Raw genomic sequence first — 17,824 nt, 5'->3', positions numbered from 1 at the left:
ATTTTTTTTTCTTATCTCTAGTGTCTCAACATTTCATCATTTACAGATCTTGATGAGGATGCTTTTTAAATTCTCCTTAATAAGCTAAATAGACCTGTCCCTTCTGTCTGTTGCTGCAATGTCTTTTGTTTTTAAGATCTTGAGACTTACTCTTACAGCTCTTTTCTAAAGCTTTTTAAAATGGATCATTATATTTCTTCAAGGTGACTTGTCCCCATAATGTGATATTTTGCGCCATATGCAATTTTTATTAAAAGACATCAAATATTGCTTACAGATATCCTTTAGATGAGGATTCTCTGTTGATTCTTGGAAAGCTGTCTACATGAAACAGATAAAAATATTATACTGATACCGTGTATTTCTTATCCCCCTCCATTCTTAGCTGTTCAGTGCCCAATGTCTTGGCAGACCATAAAGTTCTTTTAAATAAAATTCCCAAACTGTGATGATACTGCTAGTGCTAGTGATCTGTGAATCGTCCCCAAATGGTACGCAGCAAAGGTCTCCAGACACTGCCTGTCATAGGAGCAACAGGTTTGGACCCCCTTGTTAGCCAGGCAATATGGATGCATCCACACTAGTGTTCCAGTTCAGCTCAGGAGATGCTCCATGATTTGCAATTTCGGTGCTTTGACTCACACTGAAGTTCATGAAATGCATTCGTTTTGGACAAAGCTAGACTTGAAGATGCACTTCTGGAGTGCATCTAGGATATTGCAGCTGTAAATCGGCATCACAGGGCACAGCTAGAGCTAATCCTCAGTAACCACCCCCTTCCCTGAAATGCATAAGAGTGGGCGTCAAGTCCTCAGCACTCTCTTTACTTAACACCATCCCTAAATACTGTTGTAGCTATAGATGTGCTACTACTATTCCTGCTAGAGGAGACATTGTTTGCTAATACAGCCATAGGCAACTTACTTATTGTAGTGTGAACACACAGGCTGTGCAAAGGCATCGCCTCCAACAAGTGGCACGCTAGCTGGCACTTCTGGTTCAGGCTGGAAAGCTCGTGGAAGTTGGAACAGTGGGATATGCAGCAGAGGAAGGGATGGGAACAGGGAAGGAGGTCCAGTCAGATCCTACACAAAGCAAGCCGGGGTTCTGGTTTCTGCTTTGGCAAATTAAAGGAGCAGGAAACTGGTAACCTGTTTTGGCTACCAAAAATGGTACTTGGTGCCTGGTATAGTACCTGAATAAATTAAGTTTGAAAACCAGCAGTCTACATGCTTGGTGAAGATAAAAAAAGCTTGCATTAAGGAAAGATAAGTCTTGACTGGGATCTTAAGCAAGGGAACCATAAGCAGTGACTTACTGCATACTGCAGGTCTCCCATTAAAGAGCACTGTGATCCTTTTACTCTTGTGCTGCCATGCACACAGCTTTGAGTGGCTGTGTTTGTAAATAACATTGAAAAAACTCTAATGCATGTCCTACATAATAGGATTCCCCTGCTAACAGACTGATAAAAGGATTATTTTTCTGAAGGAGACTACAACATGTTGCTACAGAAGCACAGGAGAGGTGTAGTTGTTCGTTCCCTCCCCTTTGCAAGAGGCTCACGCTGCCGCGCACCGACCAAATCAGAGACGTATTTCTGTTGCCACATGTGGATCAGAAAAGCCTCTTTGGTGGTCAGTTTAACTGATACAGTGGAGCAATTTCATCAGACAGCTCTTTGGCAGTTTGCAGAAGACCACCACCAGTTCTGACACAGGACAGACCCCTGTGTTTTGAGAGGCAGCTAGAAGCAAATTCACAAGATGATTGTAAGGAGGACTCCGAGGAGCACTGTTGCCTTTAAAGAGGGTGAGATGTGTAGCAATATCTGCAATGCAGAGAGGCACACCTGCTGTCAGAGGGAATTGTCTGGGTGGGACCCAAGAAGTCACTGTGCATTACGTACTCAAACTGCTTGCTGGAAAGACACCGAGTGCGAAAGGGAGTGATTGCCAAGTTGGGGCAGTTCTGTTTCTCAGACACAGCAAACAGATAGAGATACTCAAATTAACAGCAGTTCTGGATTTCCAGAAATAACAAGCCAAAAACTCTACACTTTGAGAGAAGAGAGCAAGAATAGAGTTTTATAGAGATGACCATTAGCAGTAAGATGAGGACCTGACATTAATTTTTGCCCCCTCTCTTTTAAAGGAAAAAAGAGTGAGACAGGAGTAGTATCTAAAGAAAATTATGATAAATGTGTCTGATGGGTCACAAAGACATAGAATCTGATAGTAAGGCGCAGAATAGGGACTAAAGTATTGTGGTCATATGCAAGAAATTTAACATCATCTCATGCATGATTGGAGTTGTTATTCATTCTCTCTTCACCACTCATATACCAGGTTACAGCCTGCCTTGCCCCTGCTGCAGGACAGCAGTCATGCTTAACTCTCTCACGTTCAACTTAAGTGCCCAAAGTCTGTCACAGTCTTCTGTAGAGAAGAGGAAAGTTAAAATAGCACCTGCAACCCAGGGGACCAGTGTAAAGGTTTTAATTAGCCCTAAATTAGCCCTACTGAAACAGAATGCAGTAAACTTGCAAGGCAGAAGCAGTTGTACACACTGCGGTCAGGATGGTGCAAATCAGCAATGATTCAGGTGAACCAGAGATTTGCATTAACTGAAACATTTGCTAGAGCAGTGGAAAGAGATCACAAGTCAGCAACAAGTCAACCAGAAGCTGGGCCACCATACATACTCAATGCTTGCAATGGCCAAACTAGCGCTGGCATATTGCTCTGAAGGCAGTAGCCAGCACTGACAAGGCTTCCCACACATTTTCCAGGTGGTAATGCAACTTGCCTTTGTCATTTCACTTAAAATATTCCTCTTACTGTCTTTCCCTGCCAGCCATGGATTTTTCCTTGATATTTTTTGCTTCTTTTCTTGTTTTTATGCATTCTGGGACTTCTAATTTATCCTAATTGAAGTCTTGTCTCCTCTTCTGGTTATACAGGTTGCATTTTTATTTTTCATTGCTGCCTTTGCTTTGTCAAGGCACCATCTTTGTGAGGGTGGACTTACAGCTAAAGGTGGAAGGTAATCCCACAGTTATGCACATGCAAAGAGCAGAGAAGCACACATACAATATGAAAAGACTCAAGTACCAGTACTAGGCAGGCAGAATTTGGTCTACAGTTAGGGGAATGGAAAGCAGAAGCACAACCTGTCCATTGCTGAAGATGCTATCTCGTAAACCTAAGCCACTTCAGCGCACAACCTGGCATGAAAGCAGAATGAAGAAACCCAATATAGTTTGCCAGTCATTACTATTTCCAGAATCTCATCACAGTAACCTGCCTCCAAAACAGATGGTCAAAAAGATGTAACAGATTTATCAGCAGCAGAGATGAACGTGTAAACAAAGAGTTACTTAAAAGATGCTGGCACCTTGGTGTTTATTACAGGAACTGATTACACCCACCACCGATATACCTAACCAGGCAGTATGGCACGTAAATCACAGCTTCTATCACTACATTTCCAAGCAACTTGAACTTGAGAATCAGTCAGAGCAAATCTCATTGACAGAAAAATTGAGAGAGGCTATTGCATGTGTCTGCCATTGGGCCTGAACTCAGTCACCTGGTTATTGTGTGTGAAGCCAGCACTGGAGCTAAACCCACTCCTGGGGCTGAACCTGCAGCCACTTCCACACGGGAAGCAGGTAAGAAACCTCCTGGAGCTGGAAACTCTACGTTCTGGAGGGAAGCAACTTGCTGGGGCTTTACAGACACTGTGTGGAGAAGAAGACTTTCTTCCTCTCTATCACAACCAAGGCAAAGAATGTCAGAAAGCTTTTGGGTCACAGCAGATCACCTTCAGAGTGTGACTTCCGCCACTGGCACTTAGCCTCCTCCCTTCATGCTTCCTCTGTCGCAGACCATCTGAATACCAAGGTGACCTGTGAAGATAACACAGAGAGAGGAGGCATTTAGGAGCCACTGTGTCGATAGTTGAGGACAAAATATAATTGTACTGTCCTCCTGGCTATTGACAGAGTGTTCCCTCAACTGCACAACACCTGCCTGGAGGCTCAGCACCTTGCATGGCTCAGCATCCATCCCAGCCAGCTCTGCGGGAGCCAGGTGGCTCTCCAAGCCTGCCAGCGCAGAGGACGCTCTTTGTTTCAGATCAGGAGAGAAAACGATCCACCTGCAAACAAAGGCTTGTCTTTATTGTCTTAATATTCACTCCAAGAATAAAACTATCATTCAGACAACAGGCAGGCAGTTACTCTTTTGAATAACATACAGGGTTTTTTTAGTTGTAAAAAGCTGAGCTGCCTGCATATTTCTGCAGGACTGTACCAGCTGTCCAGGTACACAGGAAAGGCTCCTCAGTTTCAAATCAAAATGTATGATCCAAATAAGCCAGGGAGAGTGAGAGAAACCCACCTGGCTGCTCTGCAGACTCCAGGACAGAGGAGAGAGGTCCCTGTTCATATTAAATGAGCTAGCTGAGGTGGTCCATCCACAACAGCTCAGAGCTCAGGAAGGACTCATTTCCCTTGCTTGCTTGGTAAACCTGTCCACAGAGCACTTTGCACTTCTGGGGTTAGGCTTCAGCAGTGAAGTGAATTAGCTATTTCAGTTAGTTTGGGTATCCTTGCCACAACAGTGCACTACAGTCTGCAGAACAAGCCCCAGCACCCACAGCGTACCCAACGGTTGGGCAGTTGAGGCCCTCGTGATCATCACTGGGTGGCAGGAAGGGTTTCTTGAGCCCTTCTTGCATAGATGCTCTCCTCTGAATGACCAACTGCCACCCAAGTGATAGAGCATTCACCTGGAAGACAAGTGTCCATGGCTGAAATCCTTGTGCTAAGCCAAGGGGAATGCTCTCCTGGGCTCTGTAATGAGGCAATTCACCTTGCAGTTGGGTTCTCTGCTTTGGGTGCAAGACAACTGGGTCCAAAATTCCCAGGCATAGGCAGACAAATGATGAGAGTTTGGGGCTCTGCAAGGTGTTCCATCTGTGGTGCTTGCAGCCCAGTTCCCCTCTGGAAAAACTTTTAAGAAACCTGACATCTGCTCTACTGCAAAGCAGAACATTTTTCATACTGAGGAAGATCTGTAGGATGAAAGAAGTATTTCATGCCCAGCCATAACATAAAACAGTGTTTCTCCATCAGCTGAGAAACCTCCCAAGAGAGGTGGGCTCCCCCCTCAGCTTCCCCCACCTCCCGGTGTCAGGTGGACCCCAAGCACAGCACTGGGAACCAGGCCATTACTCCCTGACTGTTTTTCGGAGGAATGGGAATGGAGAACTGGCATACAGCAGGTGAGACTCAGTGGATGCACCAGAGGTGGAGTCTGGTATTTCCTGCTGGGTCCAACAGAGTCTCTGGACAGGAGGAAAGGTGCAAATGAAGGGATGCAACATAGCGAGGGGGTCTGGTATTTCTGCAACACGCCAGAGATGTGGCACCAGGGCAGATACCTCCAGGTTTCTTATTGCCATGAATTTTCCTTCTCCTGCCCTCCTACAAGCACAGCACCATGCAGCATGGATCAAAAGTCCCAGATTTTGCAGCTTCTATAGGCAAGGTCTTGGACATTACTCTATTCTCTTCCCACGTTCAAGAGGACATTATCAGCAAACAGTCCTATGCCTAACATTTCCAGGTCCTGCACAACAGCAAAGCTTGCTCTGATGGTTCCAACTCACAATGCAGTGTCACCACATAGGGCATTTTGCACCAGGTCTTTCTGCTATTTCATCACAAGCCATCTCACACACACACGTAGGTTACAAGGATCTGGGATTGCTCTATGGGCCACCATTGGGAAAAGGTGAGGGATGCTATGAAACCCGTGCTTGCTGCACAGGAGTAATGAGGACGCAGAAGGTGCTATTTGCTCATGGACACAGTGCCCTGCTGATCCCCTGTTTCTGGATGTCAGAGCTGGTGGTGTCTAGTTCCTTGGCCACGGACTGGTGTGGTTTCACAACCACCCTGGACCTCATCCCTCATGGGATGCAGCATGTACACTGACTGGGAGCTCTTCTCTTGAGCTGCAGAAAAAAATGTGTGAGGTTGACACGTCCTCAGTGACATTTGGCAGGACACAGACCCTTGAGGTTGCCTCCAGGCTTAATGATTTGGTCTATCTTTGAGTGATTAGGAGACCTTTCCTTTGTGACCTTAAGCTTTGAAAGGGCCTTGAAGGTAATGGCCTGGTTTACCAGCTCCAAGCATCCATGTGGACATGAGTTTTTCCTGCACATCATGTCAACCCCTCTGCTCCCCAGGCATACTGTCAGAAGAGTCACTCCCAACATGAGACGCTGCTTCACAGCCTACTGCAAAAGGGTACTTGGAGCAGGACGTGAAGAATGGGAGAACTAGTGCTGAAAGATGATCAGTTCAGGCTGCGTGACAAGGCCACGGCTGAGTATGTCTCTCTCCATCTGCACTGTAACTGCATGCAGCCCTGACTGCAACACTAGCAAAATTTAAAAGAGGCAGTCAACAGGATATCCAGGGGACCTACATAATGGTATTATTTCCAGTTTAATTCCTTCCTGGGCATGTCAAGTGTGACATGGGCACATAAGTACAGTGGGAGATATCCTTCTGAAAAAGCAGTCATGATATTTCCCTCATCTTGTCAAGGAACATGCTACAAGAAGCACTGATCAGAAGATGGAAATACTGCTGACGTCTTACAGTCTATAGTGTCACACACAATGAGCTGCTGGCCTTTTCATCATTAGCTCGTAAGCGGAAATAACATTTTAAACATTGACCTTATTATACTAACTAGCATGAAACACAAACAAGAGTTCACATCACCTACTGTCTCTTTAGGTGAGTTGTGAAATAAATCCAGCAGAAAATAACTTAATAATTCAAGAAATCAGATTTAAACATATTTCTTTTCTAATGGATAAGCAGAGATACAACATAAAAATACATTTGAAACGCATCATTCTAAAAGAAGGAGACAAAATGAACTTAAGCTTTAGTATAGCCTCTGTTCTTTGTTCTAGCAACTTCAGTGAAATGAAAAATAGGAAATTTTAAATGAATTTATTTTTAAAAAAGGATGCTACACTCAAAGCAGAGGCTCTGGCTTTATGACTTATTTTGTATAGTAGGTTCCTAACTAATACATATTGAGCACATGCTGCTGCATTGTAGAGAATGTCAAAGCAGCAAGAAAGCAGGAGGTTTTGATTTTTGGACAGGTAAGGCACCACAAAGCAGACTGGCACTGTGGAACACATTAGTTGAGTGTTCCTGCTAAAGCTGCAAGAATGATATTTCAGCAGTCCCTTCTCAGTTGTTAGAAGCTCAGATGAAAGGATCTGTTCTCATATCTCCAGTTCCAGGGAGAAACATAACCTGCATTTTCCATCTTTTCTTTGTGAAATGTAAGAGTAAAATCTAGGTTTTGGACCATAACTCTGTGCTAAGGGCCAAAATCTCTACCTGGGAAATCAAAGATCCTACTGCAGAAGCTGCTCCTTCCTCTCCTCGCAGGACTAGTTATCTCTACAACCACCAACAGTATCCCCAACCCACTCCAGTTCACAGACCTCAGAGAAGAGCCTTGCATAATTCCATGATAGTCAACAAACTAATTCCTAATTACTACCTGCACCAGGTAGTAATTCATTCATACTGCTTTTTTCAAGCTGAGTTAAAATTTTAAGCATATTATGTTGCATACAGAGAATCTTAACATAGTCTGTGGCTAAAGTTTAATGTCACTACGTAAGTGAAAAATAAGTGGAAGGGTAGTGGTGCTGCTGCCAAGCTGCAGGCAGTACAGTACTGAGCTCTCTGCTCTGTCGTGGCTGTACACAAGAGCCTGTGCAGGGCTCTCACTAATTGTCAGGGCCCTGAGGACACTCACAGGTCTTAATGTCCCTGACCAGTGTCACCTGGTACCTCCACCCCCACCCATGGGCCCCATTTCAGCTCAACCCTGGGCATTGGGTCCCTGCCCAAGCTGTGCTGCGGGACTGCTGGTCCCCAGCTCAGCCACAGCTCATATTGGATTGAACCACAAATGTGAAGAAGCATGGCTGTCAATTCCTTATTTGCTCCCTTTCCAAAAAGCTATCTGAAAACAGAGAAACCAGTATTTTTTTCTTGATTGCACTTTCACTGTCAGTGATAAATTAAATTATCTTTTTCTTTATGATTAGTCAAAGTTCACAGGAACTAAATCAACAATTCAAAATGGAAACAGTGTAATGACATTTCAGCAGCTTTCAAAAATGAAACTTAGGTATATTATTTAATGAAAGTTTAATACTTACTACCCCAGCACTTTATTTCAAAACCATCCAGAGCCTCTGTTATCCTGAGCATTTGAATACATACTATGTTAAAGTATGCATAGTTACATTATACCATCAGACAACTGCCATGCAACTTCATCCTGGTAATGGACAATAAAGAGAAATCTGCACCTGCACTAATGGGAAGAGCCAGTGACCCCTAGCTGTACTTCAAGCCATCTTATTTTAAATGTTGGACCTTACTTGGATATCTGCCTTACAGTGAGGATGAACTGCACTCTACAAGTGCCTGCTTTTGCCCAGTGCCCAGACAGAAGTCAGGGAAATTAGCCCAGAAAGAGATTTCTCTTCTTTAGGCATCTACATTTGACCAAATGAACCTCATTCCAGTCACAAAAAAAAAAAAAAAAAAAGACTCAAACAATTGACATACAGTTTAGACCTCTAAAGTCTTGCTGGACTGCTTTAGAGTCTTATAGGTCTTGGCACAAATTCTATTAGCAGTAATTTAAAATTCACTGGCAGATCACTGATGCAAACGTTGACTAGTGTCAGGTCTGCCACTGAGAGCAACCCCTTAGAAACACCAGTTTTCCCACTGACAACCATCTTACAAGGTTTTTTTTCAGGTCTAATTCATATAATACCTGCTCTACTGGTACTGGGAGCTAGTATTTGACTCCAGATGTCAAGCAGCTGCAAATGTTGCCTAGCTACATAGCTTAGTTGCTCTATGTTACATTTATTAAGTAACCTCTCTGTCAAACTTGCACTTTCCTCAAAGAATGAAACCAGGGACTTCTCACAAAGCCTGTTTTCCATGGGCTGCCACAGACTGTATCCATTAGCATCTTCTAGCTCAGCCTCCCCTTGACTGTGGCTTCTAAAACCTGCATTTCCCTCTGCTCCCAGAGTCTCCTTCGGCCAATAATTCCCTGAAAGTCCTTGTCCTCACACCCTGGTATCCATGATACTGTCACATGGTACCACTTCATCTCCAGTTCCTTGGTTTTCTCCCATAATCCCTCTGCCTCCTTTTCTCTGGCTTTTCCTTGAGCCCATATCTTTGTGGCACATGTACAACAATGTTCAGATGGAAATTAAAAGTGTTCCCTAAGCAGATCCAAACTTTTTTCCCCACCTTCTACATATGGAGAAAAAAATGAGTGCATAAATACTTTTTACCTTTCCTTGATGTTCCATGCTCTTCGCATTCTTCCCCTCTATTTGCACTGGCTGCTCCTAATGGACAAACCTTGGGTACAGCAATTGCCTGTTTTTCTCTTTCTAGTGCTCCTTGATATTGGGGACATAATGAAAGATGGAGCAGCAATGAGATCACAGCGGTTTGATTATCCTGACTTGTGCAAAGATATTGCCACTGGGACAGTCGTCTGATACTTGGCTGTGGATCAAGGGCTTTAAGCAGTTCAGCTTATGGCAGGAAATCCAGCCCACCAGCTGCAAGCATTTTGGGGCTACCTGTCTGTGGCTGTAAAATACTCACTAGACTCGAGGTCAATGTAAATAGATGAGTGGATAGTGTTGCTCACCGTAGATTTTCTGAATTCCTTGGAGGTCATCCTGGGGCAGTTTGAAGTTGTGTGTTTCCATGTACTGGTAGAAAGGAGCCATGATAGCACTTGGATCATTGGAGTGTTCCAGACCCAGCGCATGTCCCAGCTCATGGACTGCGACCAGAAAGAGATCGTTCCCTGTGGAAGGAAGGCACAGCCAGGTTAGTACACAGCCACAGCCTGACACAATCCCAAGCCCCACTTACTCATAAAGTAAGAAGCAAATGCTTTGCTATCCTATTGCACAGCAGGTCAGCGCCTGGAGATGGTTTTAGTCCTGAAAGTCTGTGCAGCTTTTATAGTCATTGTCACAGAATGGGCAGGAGGCTCCCAGCCCATGACCACCCATGACCATAAGCACCCGCAGACCAGGTAAAAACAGGCAGCTGCCGGGAGTGAATGGATACCGACTGTAGACTCTTTTGTAGAGAGTTTACTGAAAATGGCTGACAAAATAGGCTGCTCTGATACCATTGCCTCCTTATCCAAGTGCTGACAGGAGAGGTGAGAGCACTGCCAGTCTGCTAGTGAACATGCAGACTTCTCTGCTAGTACATGGTGGAAAGGGAGCTTTGTCCCCCTTCTGGGTCCTCTGGTGTCGTACTCTGATTTGACCTGGACCACCAAATCCTAGGGGAGATCTGTAAGGCACTTGGCAAGACAGGAGGAAGGACAGAGAAGACCGGGGCTAACACCCACCGTAGCACGTGCAGTACCTGGGACAACCTCATCTCCTCTAGCACAGGCTCCTCAACATGCTTTTACTTTGCTGGACTCCATGGCAGTCCATATCTGTGGGAGGAGGTGAGCAGAGGTAGCACCATCCTGCAGGAGGTAGAGCCACATAGGGAAAGGTTGGGTTGGATCCCAATGGCAAGAGGGAGAAGGAGGAAGGAGGAAAGAAGGGACGTGCTCCTGACAGGAAGAGAAAGGGCTGAGGAACCCTGTCTGGTCCAGAAGCTGGTAGGAGTGTGAAGTAGGAGTACCTTCAGCTCTGTGTTACATGGATCTGGGACCCTCATCTCCTTGATCTCGTGTCCTCCCTGGAGGTCCTACTCTGTGAAGGCACCTTGAAATGGCAGGTGACACAGGCAATGCTGTGTGAGGGATGAAGACACAGCCAACAAGGACAGATGTAAGAGTCTCTGATGCCAATAAAATGCCTAAGCCCTCAATTCTGTCTGGATTTGGCTTCTCTGCTTTTTTTGGCAAGGCACAAACCAAGAGCACTTGCAATCAGACATGGGAGAAACAGCTGGCAGTGGCAGCTCAGTGGTTACTTTGCAGCATCTCCAAACAGCCTATATTCCTTTCCCACCTCTCCAAATGGCAACATCTTAGAGGCAACAAAGTCCAGTTTTGTGTACAAAGCTGAGATCTCCTTGGGACAAGAGCTGCAACAGTGATTCACGTAGAACTATCTCCACTTTTAAAATACTTATTGCTTCACTGTTACCCGTAAAAACGTGACAACATCCCTGCAGGGCTCTGCAAGTCTTCACAGCAGGCTGCTTTGCCAGCGTCTCGAGATACCTAAAGTCAGTAACAAACAGTGCTCAACTGCTCATACATACCACACCAAAACGGTTACATTTGAGTTGTAGGGCATAAGCACCTGAATATGTAAGACATGTTAAAAAATAGAAATGCATGTCAAATAAATGTTCAAATACATTTGTTCAAATACAAATGTCCAAAAACATATGTGGGCTAAAATTTAGCCAACTCTGTATTTAAAATTCCATAATTTCTGTTTTCAGGAAATCCAAATGGGGACTTACTTAATAATTTTTTCTCATCTAGTATGTGCAGAACAAGTCAATAAAATGCCCAACAGCATAGTAGTAAATGCATTAAGCAGTTTTATGGTAAAGTTTGTAGGACTGATCACTCTTCATGGGTTTTCAGAAACTCTCAAGCTTAGAAGATGCACCCAGTTTTCAAAAGGGGTTCAAAGTCCTGTTGAAAATTAAATGGACTTACTTTCTTATATCACTTAAATGCTCATGGAAGCACAATTTTCATTGCTAGCACAAGTACTCACACATGGAAGTCTATGATGAGAGATACTCAGTACAGAGCTGACTTTCATGAGAAGAGTCTCATGAATGACTTTTGCCACGGGCTCATGGGCTGTGCCCATGCGAAGTGCTTGGAGACTTTTTCCCTCAGCAATTTGGTGGCATTTTCCTTCTTGCTGAAATAACTGAAGAGTCTTTGTACTGACAGCATGTGTAGAACTTGTCTCTATGTAAGTCTACATATAAATTATGTAACCATGTAAGTGACTTGCCTGTATGTGCCAAACCTTTATCAGGAGCATAAGATCAGACACTATTTTAATAAGTTAGTGTTAAATAACCTTCAACCACTTGTTTGTGCCCAAAACAAATGCCAGCCCACCTAACAGCTGGAAAACAGAATCACACAGACTCAGAATGGTTGAGTTTGGAATGCACCCCTGGAGATTGTCTAGTCCAGCTCCCCAGCTCAAGCAAGGTCAAGTAAAGCAGATTGTCCAGGATTGCATCCAGTCAGGTTTTGATTTTCAAGTTTCTTGTATTCAGAAGTCCTGTACAGAGCACTCCAGATGTGCTGAGTAGAAAGGAAGGATCATCTCCCTTAACCTGCTGGGAATGCTTTTCTGAATGCAGCTCTGCATGCTGTTGGCCTTCTGTGCTACAGGGGCACACTGCTGACTCCTGTTCAACTTGGTGAACCAGATGGACCAGGATCCCCAGGTCCATCTCTGCAAACTTGCCTTCCAGTCTGTCAGCCACCAACAAAGCCCATGTGCAGGGCTTTGCATTTCTCTTTGCTCAACTTCATCAGATTCCTGTCACTCCATTTCTCCAGCCTCTCAACGTCTCTCTGAATGACAGCATGACTACTTAGCATATCAACCACTGTTCCAAATTTTGTATCATCTTTGAACTTGCTGAGGGTGCACTCTGCTGCATCATTCATGAAGATATTACAATACTGACCTCTGTTGACCCCTCTGACATATATCCTAAACTCCCACTATCTCATGGTTACTGCACCCAAGGATGCTACTGATCTTCATGCTACCCACCAGTTCTTCTTTTTTAAGTATCAGGTCCAGCAGATCACCTGTCTTTGTTGGTTCCTTGATCACCAGTGAGACAAGTAGGAAGCATTCTGAGATGATCAGCAAGCCCAGTAAGATGAAGGCTCATACCTGAGGAAGGATGTCAACAAGCATGGTGGTCAGGCCAACCAGCTCTTCCACTACTGAACAGAAATGCACCTTCTCCTAGTTATCCTTATGAAATACCTATACCTGGAAATACGGACAACTGTGGAAAACAGCTGCTGCTGCTGCTGTTTTAAAACACCATTTTAACTGACAGTGGCGTGTAAGGATGCAACAGAGCATGCAAAGTTTTGGCTGGGGAGCTCTGCTTCCTTGCATCTAGAGGTAAGGGACTCTAAGAAATGAACCTTCCCAGTTCTAGCACAGCCACAGAGGACAGGTCAACACTGGAGTGGAAAAGCTATCCTCCTAAGGGAGGATACATTGCTAGTGCTGGGAGGTGATGGCTAGAGCAGGTGAAGCGGAGCTAAAGAGAATTTCTAGGAAATTAAGTGACTTCCACAGAAAGTAGGACAAGAAGCGCCTCTTGCTTCTCAACAAATACTCTACCAATGCTGTGTATCATCTCAAAGCCTTTGCAGAAAGGCAGTAGAATGGCACTAGCAGACATAGCTCCCTCTCCTTCTGCTCTCTGCCCTGGCCAAAGATTTCTCACCAGTTTCATCCCCTCACTTTTTTGTTCTATTCTTATCCCAGACATAGTTCTCTTCCTTCCAGCCCACCCATGTCATCTACCTTCTCCACCCTGCTATATTCTATAAGTGTCTCAGCTCTGAAAGCTGCTAAGTCATTCTCAGAGAGCAAGTGGACAGCATCCATTTTGTGGGAAGAGGAGACAGAAGAAAAAAGTCTAAAACCATTTTGTAGCACAGTGCGCGCAAAAACCCAGCTCTGGATTCATCATCCTATTTCTCTTGAGGGGTCAGTTTATATCAATTACATTGTTAACCAAGAAGTTCCCTTCGATTTTGTAAATGGTAGGGAGTTACATACCATGGAAGAGAACACATTGTACATTTTCTGTTCAAAGGGTGGGCTAGGATTTGCTCTGGAAAGAAAATATCAAGGTATAAAACTATTGCCTGACAGCATACTTCCCTCCTCCCACAGCCCTCAGCTTGGAGCTGCCATGGCTCTTTGTGTGCTGTTACCCACTGCTGTTTGGCTGTCGTTTGGAAACTGTCCACTCCGCTCATCTGCAAGAGTCTTGAAAGGAGTCAGTACTTCTCAAATTGTTTCTGTTAACTCTTGAACATGCAGTAAGGCCTCTGACCTTCACGTTCTCCACAGTTCTTGTCCAAACAGCACTCTTAATAACATCCATCTTCCTGGAGCAAGATTCAGAGGGGAGAACTAATAGCGTAGCTTGATGCTTTGCTACTCATATGGAAACAACGTCAGACAATCAGATAAAGCTCCTTAATTTCCTGTTCAACCCCTTCCCCCAAGACTAAGTAACAACTAACACTTGTATTCAGCGTACACCAGCCACCTGGGTAAGGCAGTAGGGTGAGGAAGGAACTGACTACCCCTGCTTTGTATTTGCGGGGAAAAAGAGAAACCCAACAATTTTTGTTCATTTGCACCATCTGTACAAAATAAACAGGTCTGCTTAGAGACCTGCCTGAGCTTTCTCCTTCCCCATTCTCAGGAGGCATCCAAAAGTCCACCAATAATCACCAGAGAGGATGACCCAGTAAAACTGGGGGTAGCTTTACAAGTTGGTTCATTGAGTGAAGTAGTTTGACCTGCTACACTAAAACATAAACACAGTTAATTTAGCTTTAAAGTTGCTGATGTGTTTTCCTTACCAAAGCAATGTTATCACCAGAGAAAGTTATAATTGAGGACACACCCGTAACGATATAAAAGCGTTGCCCATTATCATGATGCCAAACCAGGTGAATAGACTGCTTATCTTACATTCAGTTTAATAGTTCTATACTCCCCATGCACACACCAGACACAGAATACCCACAACTGGAAACTTACCTTTTAGTTGAAAAGTAATCTAAATCTGTGTTCAGAATAAACCTCCTGTTAGCTGATGTATGCCCAGTTGAGCTAACATACTTAAGATAAATTGCAATATAATCCCACACTGAAATCAGTTCTTTAGTTAAGCACTCACAAATTTTTATAATATACTACCTTTTCTTGCAGAGATAAGAAACACATGGTTTTATTGCAACATCACAGAGAACAAGAACACTAGTCACAGATAAACTGATTTATATATGATCTTCCTTCTAGTTATACACTCCGTCACTCAGGCTGCTTTGAGTTTCATCTTCAGCTGGAAAAACGGCTGTTAAATCAGCTAACAGACATCTTGAGAAAGGTTTTTCTTTATGAAACTGCTAGCACATGCCTTCTTGCAGAGTTTCATTCATTTTAATTATGAAAATCCATAGCAAGACCTTTTCTTTATTTGGCTATGTAACGCATTGCATAGTAGGGTATCCAATTGCTGTAGGTCAGCAAAAAACCTCATTTGAATCCCTATCAGTTTACAGTAATAGGTCACAGGGACACTATTACAGCAATGTTGTGATATTACTATCAGTATTTATCCCTGAGCACAATAGCTGTAATGAGTGTAGGTAGACTCTGTAGAGTACCTAGCACAGTATTAAGTCCAGGACAAAGCTTCCAAGACAACAGAAGTACAAATAATATTGTATATCTGATTAATGACAGAAAAGCAACTGTGAATATCTGATCTTTGTTATATTAGTTTTATACTTTATGAACTGTATCATCATGCTAACACATCTACATATTGCAGTTTACTCAGACATAATTAAAAAGACATATGAAGTTTAAGTTTAGAAATTTTATTAAAGTAAGAACGATACTGGAGAAGTCAGATCATTGGTTGTGACAATAGCATGCCTAGGGTAATTACAGAAAAGATGGTGTGAACTAAACACGCTTTAAATACACTAAAAATGAGCCCTTCCACTCCAACAGCCACGTAGAGACAACTGTTTTCCAAGCACAACTTAAAGAAGCTTTAGGGCTACTCTAAGCTATGCCTTGGTTTTTGCATCTTCAGACTTTGTAGGTCAAAACCAACAAACAGAAGAACATGTAATTTGTCTGCACTCCTCCATTAACCTCCACAATATGCTCTGCTCAAGAAAAGCTTTTCAATCTTCTGAAGATGATGAAGAAGTAGTGATACTGCTCCTCCATTTGTTTGCATCAAATGAGATGTGGAAAACAGCTTTTCTATCTTAGAAAGGAAGAAAATACATGTTAGAAAGAAATATAGGTTTCATTTTGTTCATAAACTATTACCACTATAAATATAGCAATGAGTATGATGCAGCTTAAGGACTTCTTGAAAACTCTTAAGAGTGTCTTTAAACAGCTTCACTGGAGAAAGAAGAGTAAGTGATATGCAGTCTTAACAAGAAACTGTACCACAGCCACATTAACAAACTAATCTTCATGAGAAAGTGACTGCAGAAGGACAAAGAACGGCATTATGTTACCAATCACCATGAAAGACAGGTATTGATCCCAAAAGGCAGTGTGCAAACTAGGTCTGTTAGTTGTGTTACAGACCTGATTAAAGTTGCAAGCAGTGCTTTGTCCTCATAGTGCCATCTGTGCCATGTCAGATAATCTCCTGTAGATATTAACAGGAAAAATATAAAGTATTTTTCTGGAATGGCAACACCAAAACTGACCAAGTGATGTGGAGGCAAGAGTGGGAAGTCACGACTGCTTCAGCTGGCTCAGCAGCCTGACATTCAATGGAATAAGAGTGTTCTGCTGAAAATGTTTCCCGTATCTTTCACAAACGGAGGTTGTAATTCAATAAGCAATTCAATACCAAAGGATTACCAAATTAGGTAATTAGGGAATGATACACTAATACTGGCAAATACCAATTTGGTAGAACAGATGGTAAAGAAAAAAAAAATACCCATAAAAACATGTAAAATGTAGATATGACTTTCATTCCATTAGTCTTGAAAAGAAGCTATGCTCATGGTTTTAATTTTTAGAAGTATTTAAATACAGCAGGGTCTACAGACAGAATTTAGTACCTGACCCAGTTGTGGAACAACTGGAAGGTAAGCACTCAAAAAAAAAAAAAAAAAAAGAGGGGGTGGATTTTAAAACAGTTAGAAGGGTGACCCAGTGCATTCCAAACAGGTCCTGGCATAGGCAGTGCAGAAACAAACCAGTTTGCATGATTTGGGATTCTTTTTTGCCAGTCAGGTTGAAATTGCGTTTAACTCCTTGTGCTGGCAACAGAGAAAGTGCTGTTCTGGAAGCTATGAGAGTAGCTATTTGCCACAAAGAGGGTGTTTTCTACCTAGGACAGGAGACTTACTGTCTTTGTCCTCCCCTGACACAGAAGGTTCCTAATGGAGCTGTAAAGACTGAGTGGGACTGAGAATTAAGAGAACTGTGATGCAAGAGACTTTTTCCCCTCAAAGTGGTATTCTTGGTGGATTTGGGGAGAGAAGGCAATACTAGTTAAACTGTCTTCCAATCTTGTGCTCTTCTTCAGAAACCACTAAATGTAGTTTAAACAACTCCCAAGTTTGCCATTTGGTTGTGATGTCAGAATCTAAAGTGTTGGGTGTCATTTCAGTGCTAATGCTGCAATCCACCTCTGACTGCAATGACCAGTACATTTTTTTCAATAATTCATCTATTTTTCATTTTTTTGTCTTCCTGAACACCTGTTATTTTACTCTTCTCCCCTTCAGCAAGTGAACTGCAGCAGGTTTATTAGAGATACTGCTGTGTTTTGGCTCACTTCACATCATCTGTTTCTGCATTACAAAAGAAGGCAGCAAAAAGAGACTTTTTGGCTCACCTTGATTCTCATGACCTGCCTTTT

The 17,824-nt window shown here is 43.2% G+C and overlaps 1 protein-coding gene across 1 annotated transcript in view; it reads right to left on the bottom strand.

The window, feature by feature from the left end:
* Positions 1-17,824, bottom strand: part of MMP24 (matrix metallopeptidase 24) — a gene marked incomplete at its 5' end in the record, with an annotated part of 51,219 nt that overhangs the window by 8,069 nt on the left and 25,326 nt on the right. Inside the window, one exon of the mRNA XM_082007424.1 lies at positions 9,816-9,977. Within this exon, the coding sequence (XP_081863550.1) occupies positions 9,816-9,977 (162 nt within the window). The remainder of the gene's footprint in view (positions 1-9,815; positions 9,978-17,824) is intronic.

Source organism: Phaethon aethereus, assembly GCF_964289735.1.
Source record: "Phaethon aethereus genome assembly, chromosome: 16".
In the NCBI taxonomy this organism is placed as follows: Eukaryota; Metazoa; Chordata; class Aves; order Phaethontiformes; family Phaethontidae; genus Phaethon; species Phaethon aethereus.
The sequence above is the reverse complement of the archived record's forward strand: the minus strand, read 5'-3'. Positions and strand labels throughout refer to the sequence as shown.